Genomic DNA, 13802 nt, shown 5'->3' on the forward strand with positions numbered 1-13802 from the left:
CCTTTCAGGCGAGAAGGGTTTCAAGAGCCAGGCTTCGGGACAGTTAATAGCACAGGCCCATTCAGACGAGTGTTGTTCAAGGTCTTGGGGCTGTTGCTTTCACACCACGCTCACAATGTGTTCACACGCCGGTGGCGGCGCTGAATAGCAGCACGCAGATGCATGGAGGTCTCATCAGCCGCTGTCAACACATGTCCTGCAGCTATTATGTGCCGCTGATGGGGCTACAAAATACCCAGACTGCCTGGGCTCATTATGATGGAGTTAAAGGAGCGTAGCAGCAGTTTTACACGTTTTTGGTATAGTTTTCTTCAAATCACTTCACATCACAGCATAAGAAAAGAGATGACACAAAACAAAGCTTTAAAAAGCTAACACCATTCCTCCAGTGTGGGACAGTCATTTCTTATTTTCTTCATTATAATGCGTTTCGATTATTTTACAGGTTACCTAGAGTTTCGATGACCTCTGACTCGTGTTCCATTTTGTTTCAGCAATGAGCATTGTGCCGAACAAATAAACTCGGAAAGTGATGAGTATGTTTATATGAAAAAAAAATGAATAGCTTTAATTTGATCTTATTATTCAACAAGGTTTATAAATCCAGGACTACTAGTCTTTGTCTCTGCTACCTGCCTGAACGTTTCTTCACTGACCACTCTCCTGGACTCAGCTTCTATTTACTCATTGGGAATGAAAGAAGAGTGTGAGCTGTTTGCATGTCCAAAGTCAAACTTTCCCACATTTTCAGTATTAGAAAATACATTAATTATCATAGTACTTTTGCTTTAATGAATATCTACAGTGTAGCTACAAGTGTCTCTGGAGGAAGTGACCGTGAGTTTTTTTGTGAGTAAAACCTAAATTACTTTCCCTTGTGCTGTGTTCAAAACTACAGGAATGCGACAAAATAGGTTTCCATTAGTTTAGTTTAACCTTCAGAAGTCTGCTTTTCGATTTCCGACAGAAATGTATGAAAATGAACGGTCTTGTTTCACGATGGGGAAGTTCTTACCTAAAATGCGTGATCTGGTTCTCCAGCAGAGCTATCAGACGACTCCTGATGGCCTCAAACTGTTCCTTCTCCTCCGCGGTCACTGTCCCCATCCCATCCGGCCTGACGAGACAGAAAAATCAAGACACAGTGAGCTGAGTTTACTAAATGAACACAAATCACCTGCTCAAGTAGTTTGGCTTTCCGAATGTCCAAATGATGATGTGAACGTGATGTCATGAGACCATTAATGAGCTAATAATTCCAGAAATCTGTCTATCTGTGACTCATCTAATCAGCTTTACACTTGGAATATGTATTGTTAAGGGCCCAAGGAAAATCAGTGTCATTTGATATGATCAATAAACCTTGAATTAACAGGCGACCAGTGCTCTGTAGCAGTGATGGCTGGGACTCAACATCAATCTCGTCGATCACGACACCAGCACATTCACAATAAGAGCAACAACAACTGGTGTTCTGCATACTGAGTCGAGCTTCACTAAACTTTGAATAAACAGCTCTTTATGTGGCAGAAGGTCTTTACTTGATGCAGCTCAAGTACTGCAGGTCACTTTTATAGTTTCAGAAAGAAAGCTGCAACCAGTATTACCAAAGGCCAAGCAAACATCCCATTGTTAACATTGTTAGTAGCACTGCACTAGTTTTGTCTTGGTCTCTGCTGTTCATTTTGTTCAATGTCTAACTGCAAACAATAAAACCAGCCCTTTATGCAGATGATTCACATCCCTAACCTTGACGGACAGATAGAACATCTTCTGAGCCACTGGAAGGCTTTTATTGTGATTTGCAGGAAGTGTTGAATTAATTGAAAAGAAACTTAACTGCAAGTAAACCTTGGAAAAGTATGTATTCATTATTAAACAGTATGAACATTTGATAAATCCAGGATAGAATATTATTTATACACAAGATCTAAGATTGTTTCAAATAATGGTCTGGTTCTCACCGTAAATAACAAGCGTGTCAAAGAAAAAAGAAAATGTGAAGGTTTGGAAAACAGCCTAGAATGTTTTTCTTTTAATTTTTTTTCTCGCTCTGAGTTTGACTGGCTTATTTTTTTTAACAAACTAACCGATCGAGCAGCCAAACTCTCCACACTGACCTCAAAGTCAACCAATCAAACAGAGAGCTGCTCAGGCTCCACTTCCTCCTCCACAACTCATCCCGCCAGCAGAAGGAGAGACCACAAAGAATAAACTGCTAGCTGAGGGCTTCATTAATGTTTGTAAAGCTTTCATTCCCTTCTTGCCTTCGCCTGAATAGGCACTCTGGCAAAAAAGGGGAAAAAATGCAATCAGGACCCAATGCGACCAGCCTTGACTTTCTGGGCTTTCTCTATGCAGCTGAAAGAGAAAAGCACCCTCTCCAAACGGCACTCGCAGTCGCCGGAGGGAAGAAGCGAGGAGGTTGTCTGTTAATGAGTTGTTCTTATAAAAGCCTTCGCTGGTTCAGCCCCTGACCGCTGTGCCTTGACTACCAACAACTCCGCCGAGCTCCTCGCAGCATATTGAATTGGTAATAACAACGTGAAGAGAAAGGACAGCAGCAGGTGAGACAAGGATACTGAACCATTGCTGCTTAACTTCCAGCGAATGATGATGACAAGAATAATAACTTTATTTAACCAGAAGAGTGCCTCACTTACAATGAAAACACATATTACAGGAAATCACAACAGTGGCACGTTGTAACATGTCACAGTGTAAAATAAGAAACATGCGGACACAAAATGTTTTAAAAACAAGAATAATAATTGTGTATGTGGTGTTAACATGTGCTAGGTAAGATTGATGATGATTATGATGATAGTAAAAAATAAATAAAATCATACATCCATATAATAAAATAAAATGAAAAGAATAATAATAATAATTCAATTTGTTTGAAATTTAATTAAGTTTAAACAACTTAAAATTTGACACATACACATAAATAAATGATACATCAAACTTAAGAAAAGAGACAGGATCAAATAACAAAATTACATAAAATGACACACAAAATAAATGTAAAAAGACTGAAAATAAATATGATAGATTATAAATATAAAATATTACTATATTACATATAAGCATATATGTTCTGCAACATATAATATATGATAAATATATGCAATTAAATAATGCATTTAAATTGTAGTTATATACTATATAGTGCATATATAAATTAAAAATAATATAAAGGTTTATTTTTAAAATTTAAAATACAAAAAAAACCCTTTAAATGAAAATGATCAATAATAAAATAAATGTATTATTCATCATACAAAATAGATATGGGGATGATGATGATGTGTGCAGGTCAACAGACAGTGTTTAAACTCTTCAGAGAGGCTGGTTTTTAGAGGGTGGAGGTTGCAGATGAGCTGTGATAAAGATGACAACAGGAAGTCGTCATGTATTGTGCGAGAACATCAGCGTCTCTCTTCAGCTCCACTCTACTCTATTCAATCGGTAATGAGAGGCAGCTTTCCCTGCACAACAGCACTTGTTAGCACAACTTCTAAACCCTGTTGTTCCTCAAATCTGGCAATTCATCACGCACCCCCCTCCATTTCCCACAGCCCCTATTTAACAAGCACCAGCTAATCTCTGGAGAACGTAAAGCAGTCTGTGGTGGTGTGTGTGTGTGTGTGTGGGTTGGGGGGGGGGTGTCCACTTGTAAAGGCTTTCATGTTGAAGAAGCCAAGGACCCTGCTCTCTAGGCCCCCTCACAGACTAATGAAGACATTACGACTGTCATCACAGTGGGGTCTGGATGGATGGATGGATGGATGGATGGACGGACGGACGGATGGCCTGAGGCTCCAAGCCCTCGTGGTTATGGGCAGCTGTTCAGTAATCCGAGTTTTTCGTCTTCCACGATCAGTTGATTTATTTCCATGTGCAGCTCAGTTCACAGCGAAGTGACACAACATAAAAGGACTGATCACTTTTGCAGCTCATGTTACTTTAAGCCTCAGTGGGAGAAGACAACAAATGTTTTTACTTTTACTTTTCACTATCATATTTGCATTACCAAAAAAATCATAGCCTGTGAATTAATAAATAGTAATGAGAACAGAATTATTACTAGTAATTTTTATTCAAGGATACAGATTTGAGGATAAGTTATTCTGCCAGCACTGACAATGACAGGGTGCCATCTGACAGGCTTAGCATTACAACAAGTTTGAAAATTCGTTCATTCATTCAGTTAAAATGTTAACTGACAGTAACAGCTTCTACATCTTGCAATTCCTAAAATTACTTTTTTCTATAGGATGGTGGTGCGACCTGCATGCTGACAAAGTATAACCATGAAGCCTGAATTTTGTCCTCGTCTTCAAATATCTTGTTTTGTCTCATCGTCAAAATCCAATGTTATTCATTTTACGATCATATTGGAAAAATAAACCCTAAAGTCCAAAAAGTGGAAAACACAGGCACCTGTCATTTTAACCTGCAGTTCAAGTAAATTAATTTGATCTTAAAGACTAATTCAACAGATGTCTTTTTCTTGCTGCATTTCAATAATATTTTTGAGCACAAAAGCAAAAGATTCTCCTTTTTATGGGCAAAGGTGGATAAAAACATGTTAACAAATTCAGTGTGTAGGAAGCTGAAATGTTTTTTTTCTGAGAGATTTTTGATGATATATTAACAACTCAGTTTTCCTGCAAATGTAAGTCATACCTTCCACTTCCTCTGAATCAAATTATGACAAGAAACTAATGGGACGAGGAGGACGTTGGCAGGAGGCCACACGTAAAGCGCTCTGAGCTCATAGAGACACACTGAGCTGTTTGGTAGCTCTCCGTACTGTGCCATTAAATCGAGTCAGATGTTTGTTCATGCTTGGACTCACACGGAGGAGTGGGGAGCGATGCGACAGCTTGTCGGGCTTCAGACACATTGTTGCCGCTAAATGAAGCGAGCACGTTGGAGGCACGGCTGCTGTCAGCACAGCTCCAGGGTGGGGGCAGGGGGGGGTGAGGAGGAGGAGGAGGAGGGGTCTGTAGGCTCAGGTTAGGGTGTTTACACTCGATGTGGCTCAAGTGTAAACGGTGAGCACCATATCAGCCCGCGGCTGTTTGGTTCTGATGGCAGTTGACGAGAGTCGTTATGAGCGGTGCTCGCGGAGCGGGGTGGCAGGGTACCGGGTGTGGACGCCACTTCACCTTAAGAGGTGTCGAGAGGAGATGAGTCTAAGTGGCAGGTGATCATGTGTGCCACCTTCGTCCTCCCCCATCACCTCTCTGGAGATGGAGTTCTGTTGTGTGAATGGTTGGGGGAGGTAAAAGCTTCTGTCACATCCCATGTTGGTGCGGTCCAGAGAGGAGAAGATCTGACATGACAGGTGAGAGGGAGACGAGCACCCATCCCTCCAAGCTCTGCTAATGCTCCTTTAACCCTGATCTCAGTTCACACACACTTGTCTCATCAAACACTCACAGAGAAACAAGACAAAGTCCAAGTGTTGCAGTTCCTTCACCTGCGTAGGTTAGTTTGTTCCATCAAACCCAGCAGCAGCAAACACTTCATTGTCCAATTCAAACTTCAAGTGTCTCTTGTCCAAATTCTGTTTGATACCCTTGATTTTACACTTTTGCAATGTGAGTGTCACGCCAGCTGCTGTTATCACAGGAGACACCCCCTGCATTTCCACGCAGCTCTTACAGATGAAATCACATGAGAGGAATAAGAACAGTGTGTGGCCATTTTAACCCTCAACATAAACAAGTCTCCACAATCAAACTCAGCTTCAAGGCACCACATCCAGAAGAAACAATCTACTGCAGTTCCAGTGTAATGGTGAGAAGATGACCAGTAAAGAGCAGACACAAAGCATAAAGAATTTGAAAGGATCACACTGACTAGCATTAACACATAGTAGAAATAAGAAATGCTAATGCTGATAGCTGACATGTTTCCTTCTAGAACTGAGAGTTTTCTTAAAAGCACAGTCTGATACAGAATAATTTGCCTTGAAGTATTAGTCAAGTTCTCTCCTGTTTCTCAGTCTCTCTTCATCCTCTCTGCCTCCCGCTGCAGTTTCATCTCGTCGAGCATCCCTCCAGGGGAAACTCGAGTTCTGTAATTAAGTTTGCATTTTTTTTTCTCCACCTCCAAGTCTGCCAGCCATCCAAAACCCTCTTTTTTCCCATCCACACCCACTCAGGCAGCTCCAGGACCCCTGAATGGGCATCAATTATTCAAATTACAGTTCCAACTGACAAAAAGCCAATTCCAGCTATCCCTCCCAATTTATATCTGGCGATTAGCTGGAGAAGCTAATCATTAAGCTTTCTAATTGAGTGAATGAGTCGTCAAAGAGAGAAAGCACAGATATCAGTAATTACCAGCCGAGGAGTCAAGCAGGGGCTTCTGGGAGTGAAGTGGAGAACTGAACTGCTGGAGCGGCGCTTATGCCAACAAGTGGCTAAAAGACACTTGTGTTGCTCATATCTGGGGAGTTTACTGCTGACGAACAAGGGCCTGAATGAAAGCTGAGCTGCCCTTACAGACACTGCCCTCCTGGGAACGTCAGCTGTTTGATCAAAGTGAAGAAACATACACATTTGTTTGTGTTCAAGTGACTGAATCCTAAATCATCCTAAAGCAGTAAGTATGGCTCGGGTCTGTAGGGTGCAAAAGCGGAAAGAGATCGACTTTTTTTAAGAGCAGCAAAGTTCTCGCCACAAGAGGACCGGGTACATATCCGCCATGAATCATAAATGTACTGAATTTATTTGGCCCAGTTTGTTTTTATCAGTATCACAACTATTTTTTGACAAATATCGCATCAAGTATTAGTCTGCAGTGGACTGAAATGAGGATTTGAACAGCATTCTGCAAGTTTATACACCCATACACAGAGTCTGCAAACTGGTGTGTGGAAGTTTGGATATTTGGAGTCAACCTGTGTTTGTGTGATGGCTTTTGTTGGATTGAACTCAAAGACAAAGACAGATGTTCTTCTTCTTCTTCATCATCTTATTACTGTCATTATTATTATATCTACTTTATTTTTCCCTCGAAACCTCAGGGGTGAGTACAGTGAGTAATGAGGATGAGGTCACACACTGGTTTCCCACCCACAAAAAACTAACAAACCAAAAACAATCCTGTTTGTTTGCCCTCCATGTTACTGGCAGGGTCATAGATCTGGGTCCCAGTAGTGATTGATGGGAAGTGCAATAATTATCATGGTCTCTCAAGTGATATTCAAAGCTAATTTTAAAAAGACAGTGATGGCAGAAGTACCTGTTTCCGTGCACGTGGGAGACGCAGAAGGCGTAGCTGTAATGCAGCAGCGTGGGGTCGACCAATGTGTTGTTCTCTGAATAATCCATCAGACCCTTCAGGTAGCTCAGGTGACGATGGCAGCCTCGGACGCCGTACCGTGCACAGTACTCATCCAGGACGAACACCTGACCAGGACTGAACCAACCCTGAAGTCGAAAAAAAGAAAAAGAAAACACTTATATCAGTTTCAGGCATAAACAAAAGAAAAAAGCTTTAGTTGTTGTTGTTATAGCGCATGAATAAAACGTTTAGCAAGAAGTCTAAATCTAACGTTGCAATTGCATTAGGCCCCCAGATGCTCACAATTATATTTTTACAATTATTTATATATATATATTTATAAATATAATCTTATTTTCCCCCCAGTCTTTTATTATTAGTATCAAACATTGTATAGCTCAATCTCTCAATCTTGAATACCCTGTCTAAAAAGTCAGGCTCTGATTTTCTAAAGCATTCCTGAAACCTAAAAGTGTTGTTCAAAAAGAAAGGTTAAAATGAATCACAGAAGGTTGATCAAGTGGAAATTCTTCAGCAAATAATCTCAAGTGTCATGAATCTATCGAACACTCACATCAGAATGATTCAACCTTGCAGTTTAAAAGATGAAACTCACTCTCCACCAAAAGAGGTGTACGCCAGATCCTACCACAGCAAAAGTGATGCGTTTGAAGACTTACTCGTAGTGTGGACGCAGAGTTTTTGTGAAGGTGAAGTTTGTTGGAGCATCACTAAGTCTCTGGCTGTCATTCACTAAACCCTACTCACTTCATAGGGACTGTATAGTGATATCATTGGCGAAAAAAAACTGTAATTACGTCATTGTCACAGGATTATAGACGTGTCCCACAAAAGTTTTTTAAATGTTTATTTTACACTTAATACAGTTAAAAGTTGAATGACCATGTAGAAATAAACTGTTCCTACTTTCATGTGCTGCTCTGCAGATAATAACAGATTTTACCTCCACAAATAAAAAATATATCAGAAATATTAAGGATGGAAGTTAATTAGACTTAATCAGTCTGTGAAAATGTCGGCAAATTTAAACCTGTCTGTCTTTATCCTAATGAGAATTCTGACATTTTTGAAAAGAATAAGGAGTAGAATCAAGAAAAGGTTAGTGACCATTGGTTGTACACTATGGTCTGTACAATGAGTTCACGATATGAGGGATACAAAATGTCACTATACAATAAGACAGCACTAACAAATTGACTATATTATATAGTAAAGTGATAAGTGAGTGATTTTGGACGCAGCCTATAGTAGTCTTTTCAATTGGAGTTGGTAAATGGGACAAACACACAGCTATACTATCTGATAGATGTGAACAGCAGTTTGTTATGAACTCCACTAACAGGCTGAACAACTGTCCAGAAAAATAACCAAACGATTCCTTTACAACATCCTGCTGCCATGGGAGCCGTGCGCAGACAAAAAACAACTCTGGTCACCTATTGGCTTTAAAGACTCAATAAAAATCCTCCATACTTCTTTAACACAATTAAACAGAGAAGTGTAAAGGTTAACCCTCCAACTAGTAATTCTTTACTACAGTAAAAAAGAAAACGAGACATGCAGAGAGGTGTGGAGCGACTGGAACACGGCGAAATGTTCATTAGTTCATTCATCCTGCACGTAAACACTAAATTAGGTAGGAAACTTACATCGCTAATTAAGATTCCTCACGGAAGGAACGTTAACAAATTAGCACCTCCACTGAGCTGACGCCACACACCAACACACAACCACACACACCCACACACCTAAACACACACCCACACACGTCCTGTAGTAGTAACAGTATATGTATCCGATCTTAATTTTGAGGAAGTGGAGGATTTTATTTATTCTAAATACAACAACTGATCAGTAGAGATTGTCCCTCTGTAAAAAAAAAAAATTCTACATTTTAAATTGAGCATGAGTATGAGTACTCTGTTGTGCTTTTATGCTTTACAGGCTTTTCTGTTGATGAATAAGATGCAACTCCCCACAAACATCATAATATGACAACTGAGAAAATGACTTTAATAGAATGTGTCTTCAGAATAACAGCAGCAGCAGAGTTTAAAATCTAAAAGGTTTAATAATATTGCAGATCATTTAAGGATTGGTTCTAGACAATGTTATTTCCAAGATTTAATAAAGAAAGACTGGAGCTGACATGCTGCCTGTCGGGGTTAACCGGACCTGGCAGATTTCTCCTCTGCAGGCCTTTTAGTGTCCCCCCCCCGTTCCTTCCTCACAGTCTTCAGTTTGTTTGTCGTTTCGAGTCTTTCATAATTTTTTTCTCCGTCTGTGAGCATGAGCTATTAATATCACACCACACAGAGAGAAAGGGGCCTGCTGACGGGCGTGAAGTGACAAGATGTTCCTCTGTGACAAACAGATGGCGAACTCCAGTCTTGGCACTGACCGCTCAATTAGCGGCTAACAAGCCGACTGCCTCGTTAGCTCTGTCGGCCATGGACACACGTCTGAGTGTACACGCCTCCATTCGAGAAATGACACAACCGGGTAAAAGTGAGAGCGGCATGTGGTTTTTGGAGCGACTAACCTGACTGCAGACGGCTGAACAGGAGATGCTGAGGATTCTTCATGTTTTTTTATTGACGGATCTCAGACTGGTTAGTTTTGGCACACAAAACTATCTTTTGGTCCAAAAAAATTCTTGTGACCCTCACAGTCAGAGAGTTGCCAGTATGTGAGTCCATATGATGCACACAGTGTTCTATGTTCAAGCTAGGTAATTCTGAAGTTAATGAAAATATAAATATATGAGTGGCTGTTTAGACAGCTCAAAATTCAGTTCAGTCGATGCTGAGGTTCACAGCTCAAAAGTGACAAATCTGAATCAGCTGATCTCATGGGAAGCAGATATCAGAGCCTGCAAGTGGATGGGGGAGAATATATTGTTTACCTAAAGTCAGATTATTAGTTAGATACTGATTCAAATTGTTTTTTTCTTTCTTTCTTTTTCATGTGTTTTTTTGTCTCGTTTGTTTAAATCAAAGATTTTAGAAATTATTTTTTCATGTAATATTGTTTAACAGCCTCTCGCTCTGGACACAAAAAAGGAGGTTTGTATGTTTTTGAACAGTGTTTCTTGTTAAATTACTGAATCTTGTTGTCTGTCACATTCTAAAATATTCAGATAATAAAACATCACCTTTACAGTGCAGTGTTTATAAAATGCCTTGTTTGTTGTTGTGAGGTATAGTGATCTAAAAGGATATAATTGAATGTACATTTTACCTTCTCTTCAACCATAACAAAACTTCTCAGGTGACATGTAGACAAATATCATTTGTCCTGTTTCAGCTGTTTCACCATCGCTCTACCCCACATGTGACAAAATAAAGTGTCAAAGTTCAAATAATGAACTTCATTTTCTAGGATTCTGCAGAGAGCAGCTAAGGGTCCAAACACTGACCTTCTGATTAGAGGACGACCCACTCTACTTTCCAAGAGCCAGCCCCCAGATGTTTCAACACATCACTGCATTAATCACAAATAGATGGAAAACACTAATTTAGGTAAATCTGTCCATTTTTTGTCATTTGGTAGTTTTCTTAGATGTCAGCAGTTCAATGCAATCTGCAGCCTCTCCCTTCTTCTTCTGCAGATTCCTCTAATTGGTGCAGGCCCGAACAAGTGCACGCATACATCAGAGAAATTTAATTTAGAGTGCATAATGGTAGGGCTCCACAGGAAGTTAATTTGACAGCAGGACACTGATGGGAGAACACCTGCGTCTTGGTACTTACAAAAGTAGAGGAGACAAAGATGTTTCATGGCTTCGAGACTGGAGGTTGATGCCAAACCAAAGTAAGGAGGAGTTACGTCAGTTTAAAAGATGATGGAGAGGTAAATATTGGGAGGTTGAGTGCTCATGACCTATAATCCCATGATACTTTACATCTGCTCCACCAGCCACCTTAGGGAAGGAGGGGGGTGGATCTTGGGACGATGACAGAATACTGTAGTGAACTTGTCAATTGTTGATGGATCAAGAAGGACTTCTTTGTGTGTCTCAAAGGACATTTGTGTGCATGTTTGTCTTTTATCTCCCTACATTCAGGTCTACTGGTTGATCTGTTTTACAACTTTGTTTAAGATCTTTACTGGAGATGCTAATGTTTCTGAAGACACCACGTCATGCTGATTATCGATGTGTAAAACATGGTTTCTCCTTTATTATCATTTATTATTATTTAAATAAAAGTTAAATCAACACTTTACTTCACGTTTTTATATCTTAAAGCTTCAAAATCACTTTGATGGTTCACAAGCTTATAATTGGGAGATACTACTAATACTACTATTACAAATAATAATAGTTAGTGGTAGTAATAATAATAAAAATAATGATAAAAACTATTTTGTTATTGATTTCACCCAAGGACCAACATGTGTGTTTAATTAAAGAGCTCTTAGTTTTCATATTTTATTGTGTTGTTGTATTGATACAATGGTTTTTGTATCAAGCTAATTCCAGAAGTTATCAGAAACTCATTTTAGCTTTACCTCAACACTCCTCAACACCAGCAGCTTCACTGTGAATTGACCCTTCAGTCGCCAGTGGGAACTACATTGATCCAGTGAGTAGGACCTTGGGCCCCAGGTCCAAACCAAAGTTCTGCCTAATTACTGTTGTTGTTGTTGTTGGGTTCAACCTCCCGTCTATGACATGAATCCAAACCACTTCTCAACAGATGTCCCCCATGTTAAGGCAATGGCTTTTTCTCAGAGTGCTCTGAAAAGAGGCTCAGGTTGGAACACAAAGCCCGGGAGTTTTAACAAAAGGCTGAGGAGTGAGGAGCTGGAGGGGCAGAGTGAATGGCTCGGTCTAATTGCAGAGCTGGAAGGCGTCCTGGTGAGGCAGGTAGAGAAATGAAAGAAGCACAGATGTTACTCTGGTGAACATCTCCTCGTTCTGCTGCTTCATTCAGTTTGAGATGGACACTTTCAACTCCGAACAACAAGCATCTTAACTTGTTGTGAATTTTGCTAATGAAATATTTGGGTGATTGCGAGAACAATATTTGCTCTTACTGTGAGGCACCAGTGCTTTCATGTCTTTTAGCCCATTTATGAAACACCAGCTTACATAGTGATACACAAATCATTCAGGAAGTAGACTAGACTCTGAATGAACTGCAATGATTGGCTGACCAGAAAACAGAAAATAAAAAGATGAGAAAAACTGAATATTGTTCAAAGTTTTATGGTTCATTCATTTGAGTCAAGAATATACTGTGATTTAGAAAAATATTGGGAGCAGAGTAAATTACCCATAAACCGTAAGAAACAATAAAACAAACCACACCAGTGGCTGTTGTTTGACTGCAAATACAAATTTACTTCAGATGAGATGGAAACTTTTCAATCAGCAGCAAGTCCCATCTTTGCAGTTTCCTCAGAACAAGCTGTCCTATCAGCATGAAAGAGTCCCGTTTTTATCCATTAAATGGCTTTATTTCACCGTCCCCTGCAGTTCACGCAGTGAAACCAGGAAGCTCAAACTGAACCTGGCGGCCCTGAGCCGTCTCCAGGATATTTATTTGAGATTTCATTTGGACTCTTGCAGAGATTGTCCTTGACTAACACACATGTGAAGCGACGCATTCCTTATTTGAGCTGGACGAGAAACGAGCCAGAGAAAAGTTCCACTGGTGCTTCTAAATGCTCCAATTTTGGATTTACTTGCACGCCTCATATATTCACCTAAAAAGAAAACCCTGATCGCATATGAAAAGATTAATAACTGGGATACAAACACATGGAAACACAAAAATAACCCAATAGCTTCCTCTTGCAACCTAGTGAATCTCAGCAGGAGCTTCTTGTCAAACAAGAACTACAATGTATTCAGAGGGACAAGGGGATTTAAAGTAAAGTGAGAAATAATTAATATCAGCAGATATTTGTAAAGATGAGTGGAATTTTGGTGTTTCCAGACGTTCAACAAACAATCTTTTAATCTGACATTATACCTGACAGTGCTTTATTTTCTTACTACCAGTACAGCTCAGAAACAACATGAGAAATAAAAAACTAAAACCTCTGATGTCTTTTATTAGAAATCACACACTATTCAATATTTCCATGACTATAAATGAACATTAGGGTCCATATTGAGCTCATCACACATGAAACAGTCTCTTTCAGTTTTAGCAGCAGAAACAGTCTAATTTAGGTTTTCATAATAGTTTGGTCATCATCACAGAAAAGGCAAATAATACTCAGTAATAAATCTTATTTTCAGTTTAAACATCAAAAATTATAGTCTTCTCTTTCTATTCCAGTTATGTGATTTTATATAATGTCTTGACTTGAATTATATGTAATTATATATTATAATTTGCCTGCAGGTATCAGTATTTCTTCTCGTACAACAGTTGCCTATAAATAACAAATGTTCTACATTGAACACGCTGTGACGACTGGATCACTGCCAGTACCAACTGTTTTCTCTGAACTCTGTAAAT

At 39.6% G+C, this 13802-nt stretch overlaps 1 protein-coding gene across 7 annotated transcripts in view; it reads right to left on the reverse strand.

Moving 5' to 3' along the window:
• Positions 1-13802, reverse strand: part of cadps2 (Ca++-dependent secretion activator 2) — a 178411-nt gene that overhangs the window by 52164 nt on the left and 112445 nt on the right. For all 7 annotated transcript variants that reach the window (XM_020079011.2, XM_069528523.1, XM_069528524.1 and 4 more), the window contains exons 13-14: positions 7264-7451; positions 1016-1117 (exon numbers count right to left, since the gene is read on the reverse strand). In XM_020079011.2, coding sequence (XP_019934570.1) covers positions 1016-1117; positions 7264-7451 — 290 coding nt within the window. The remainder of the gene's footprint in view (positions 1-1015; positions 1118-7263; positions 7452-13802) is intronic.

This window comes from Paralichthys olivaceus, chromosome 7, assembly GCF_024713975.1.
Source record: "Paralichthys olivaceus isolate ysfri-2021 chromosome 7, ASM2471397v2, whole genome shotgun sequence".
NCBI lineage: Eukaryota > Metazoa > Chordata > Actinopteri > Pleuronectiformes > Paralichthyidae > Paralichthys > Paralichthys olivaceus.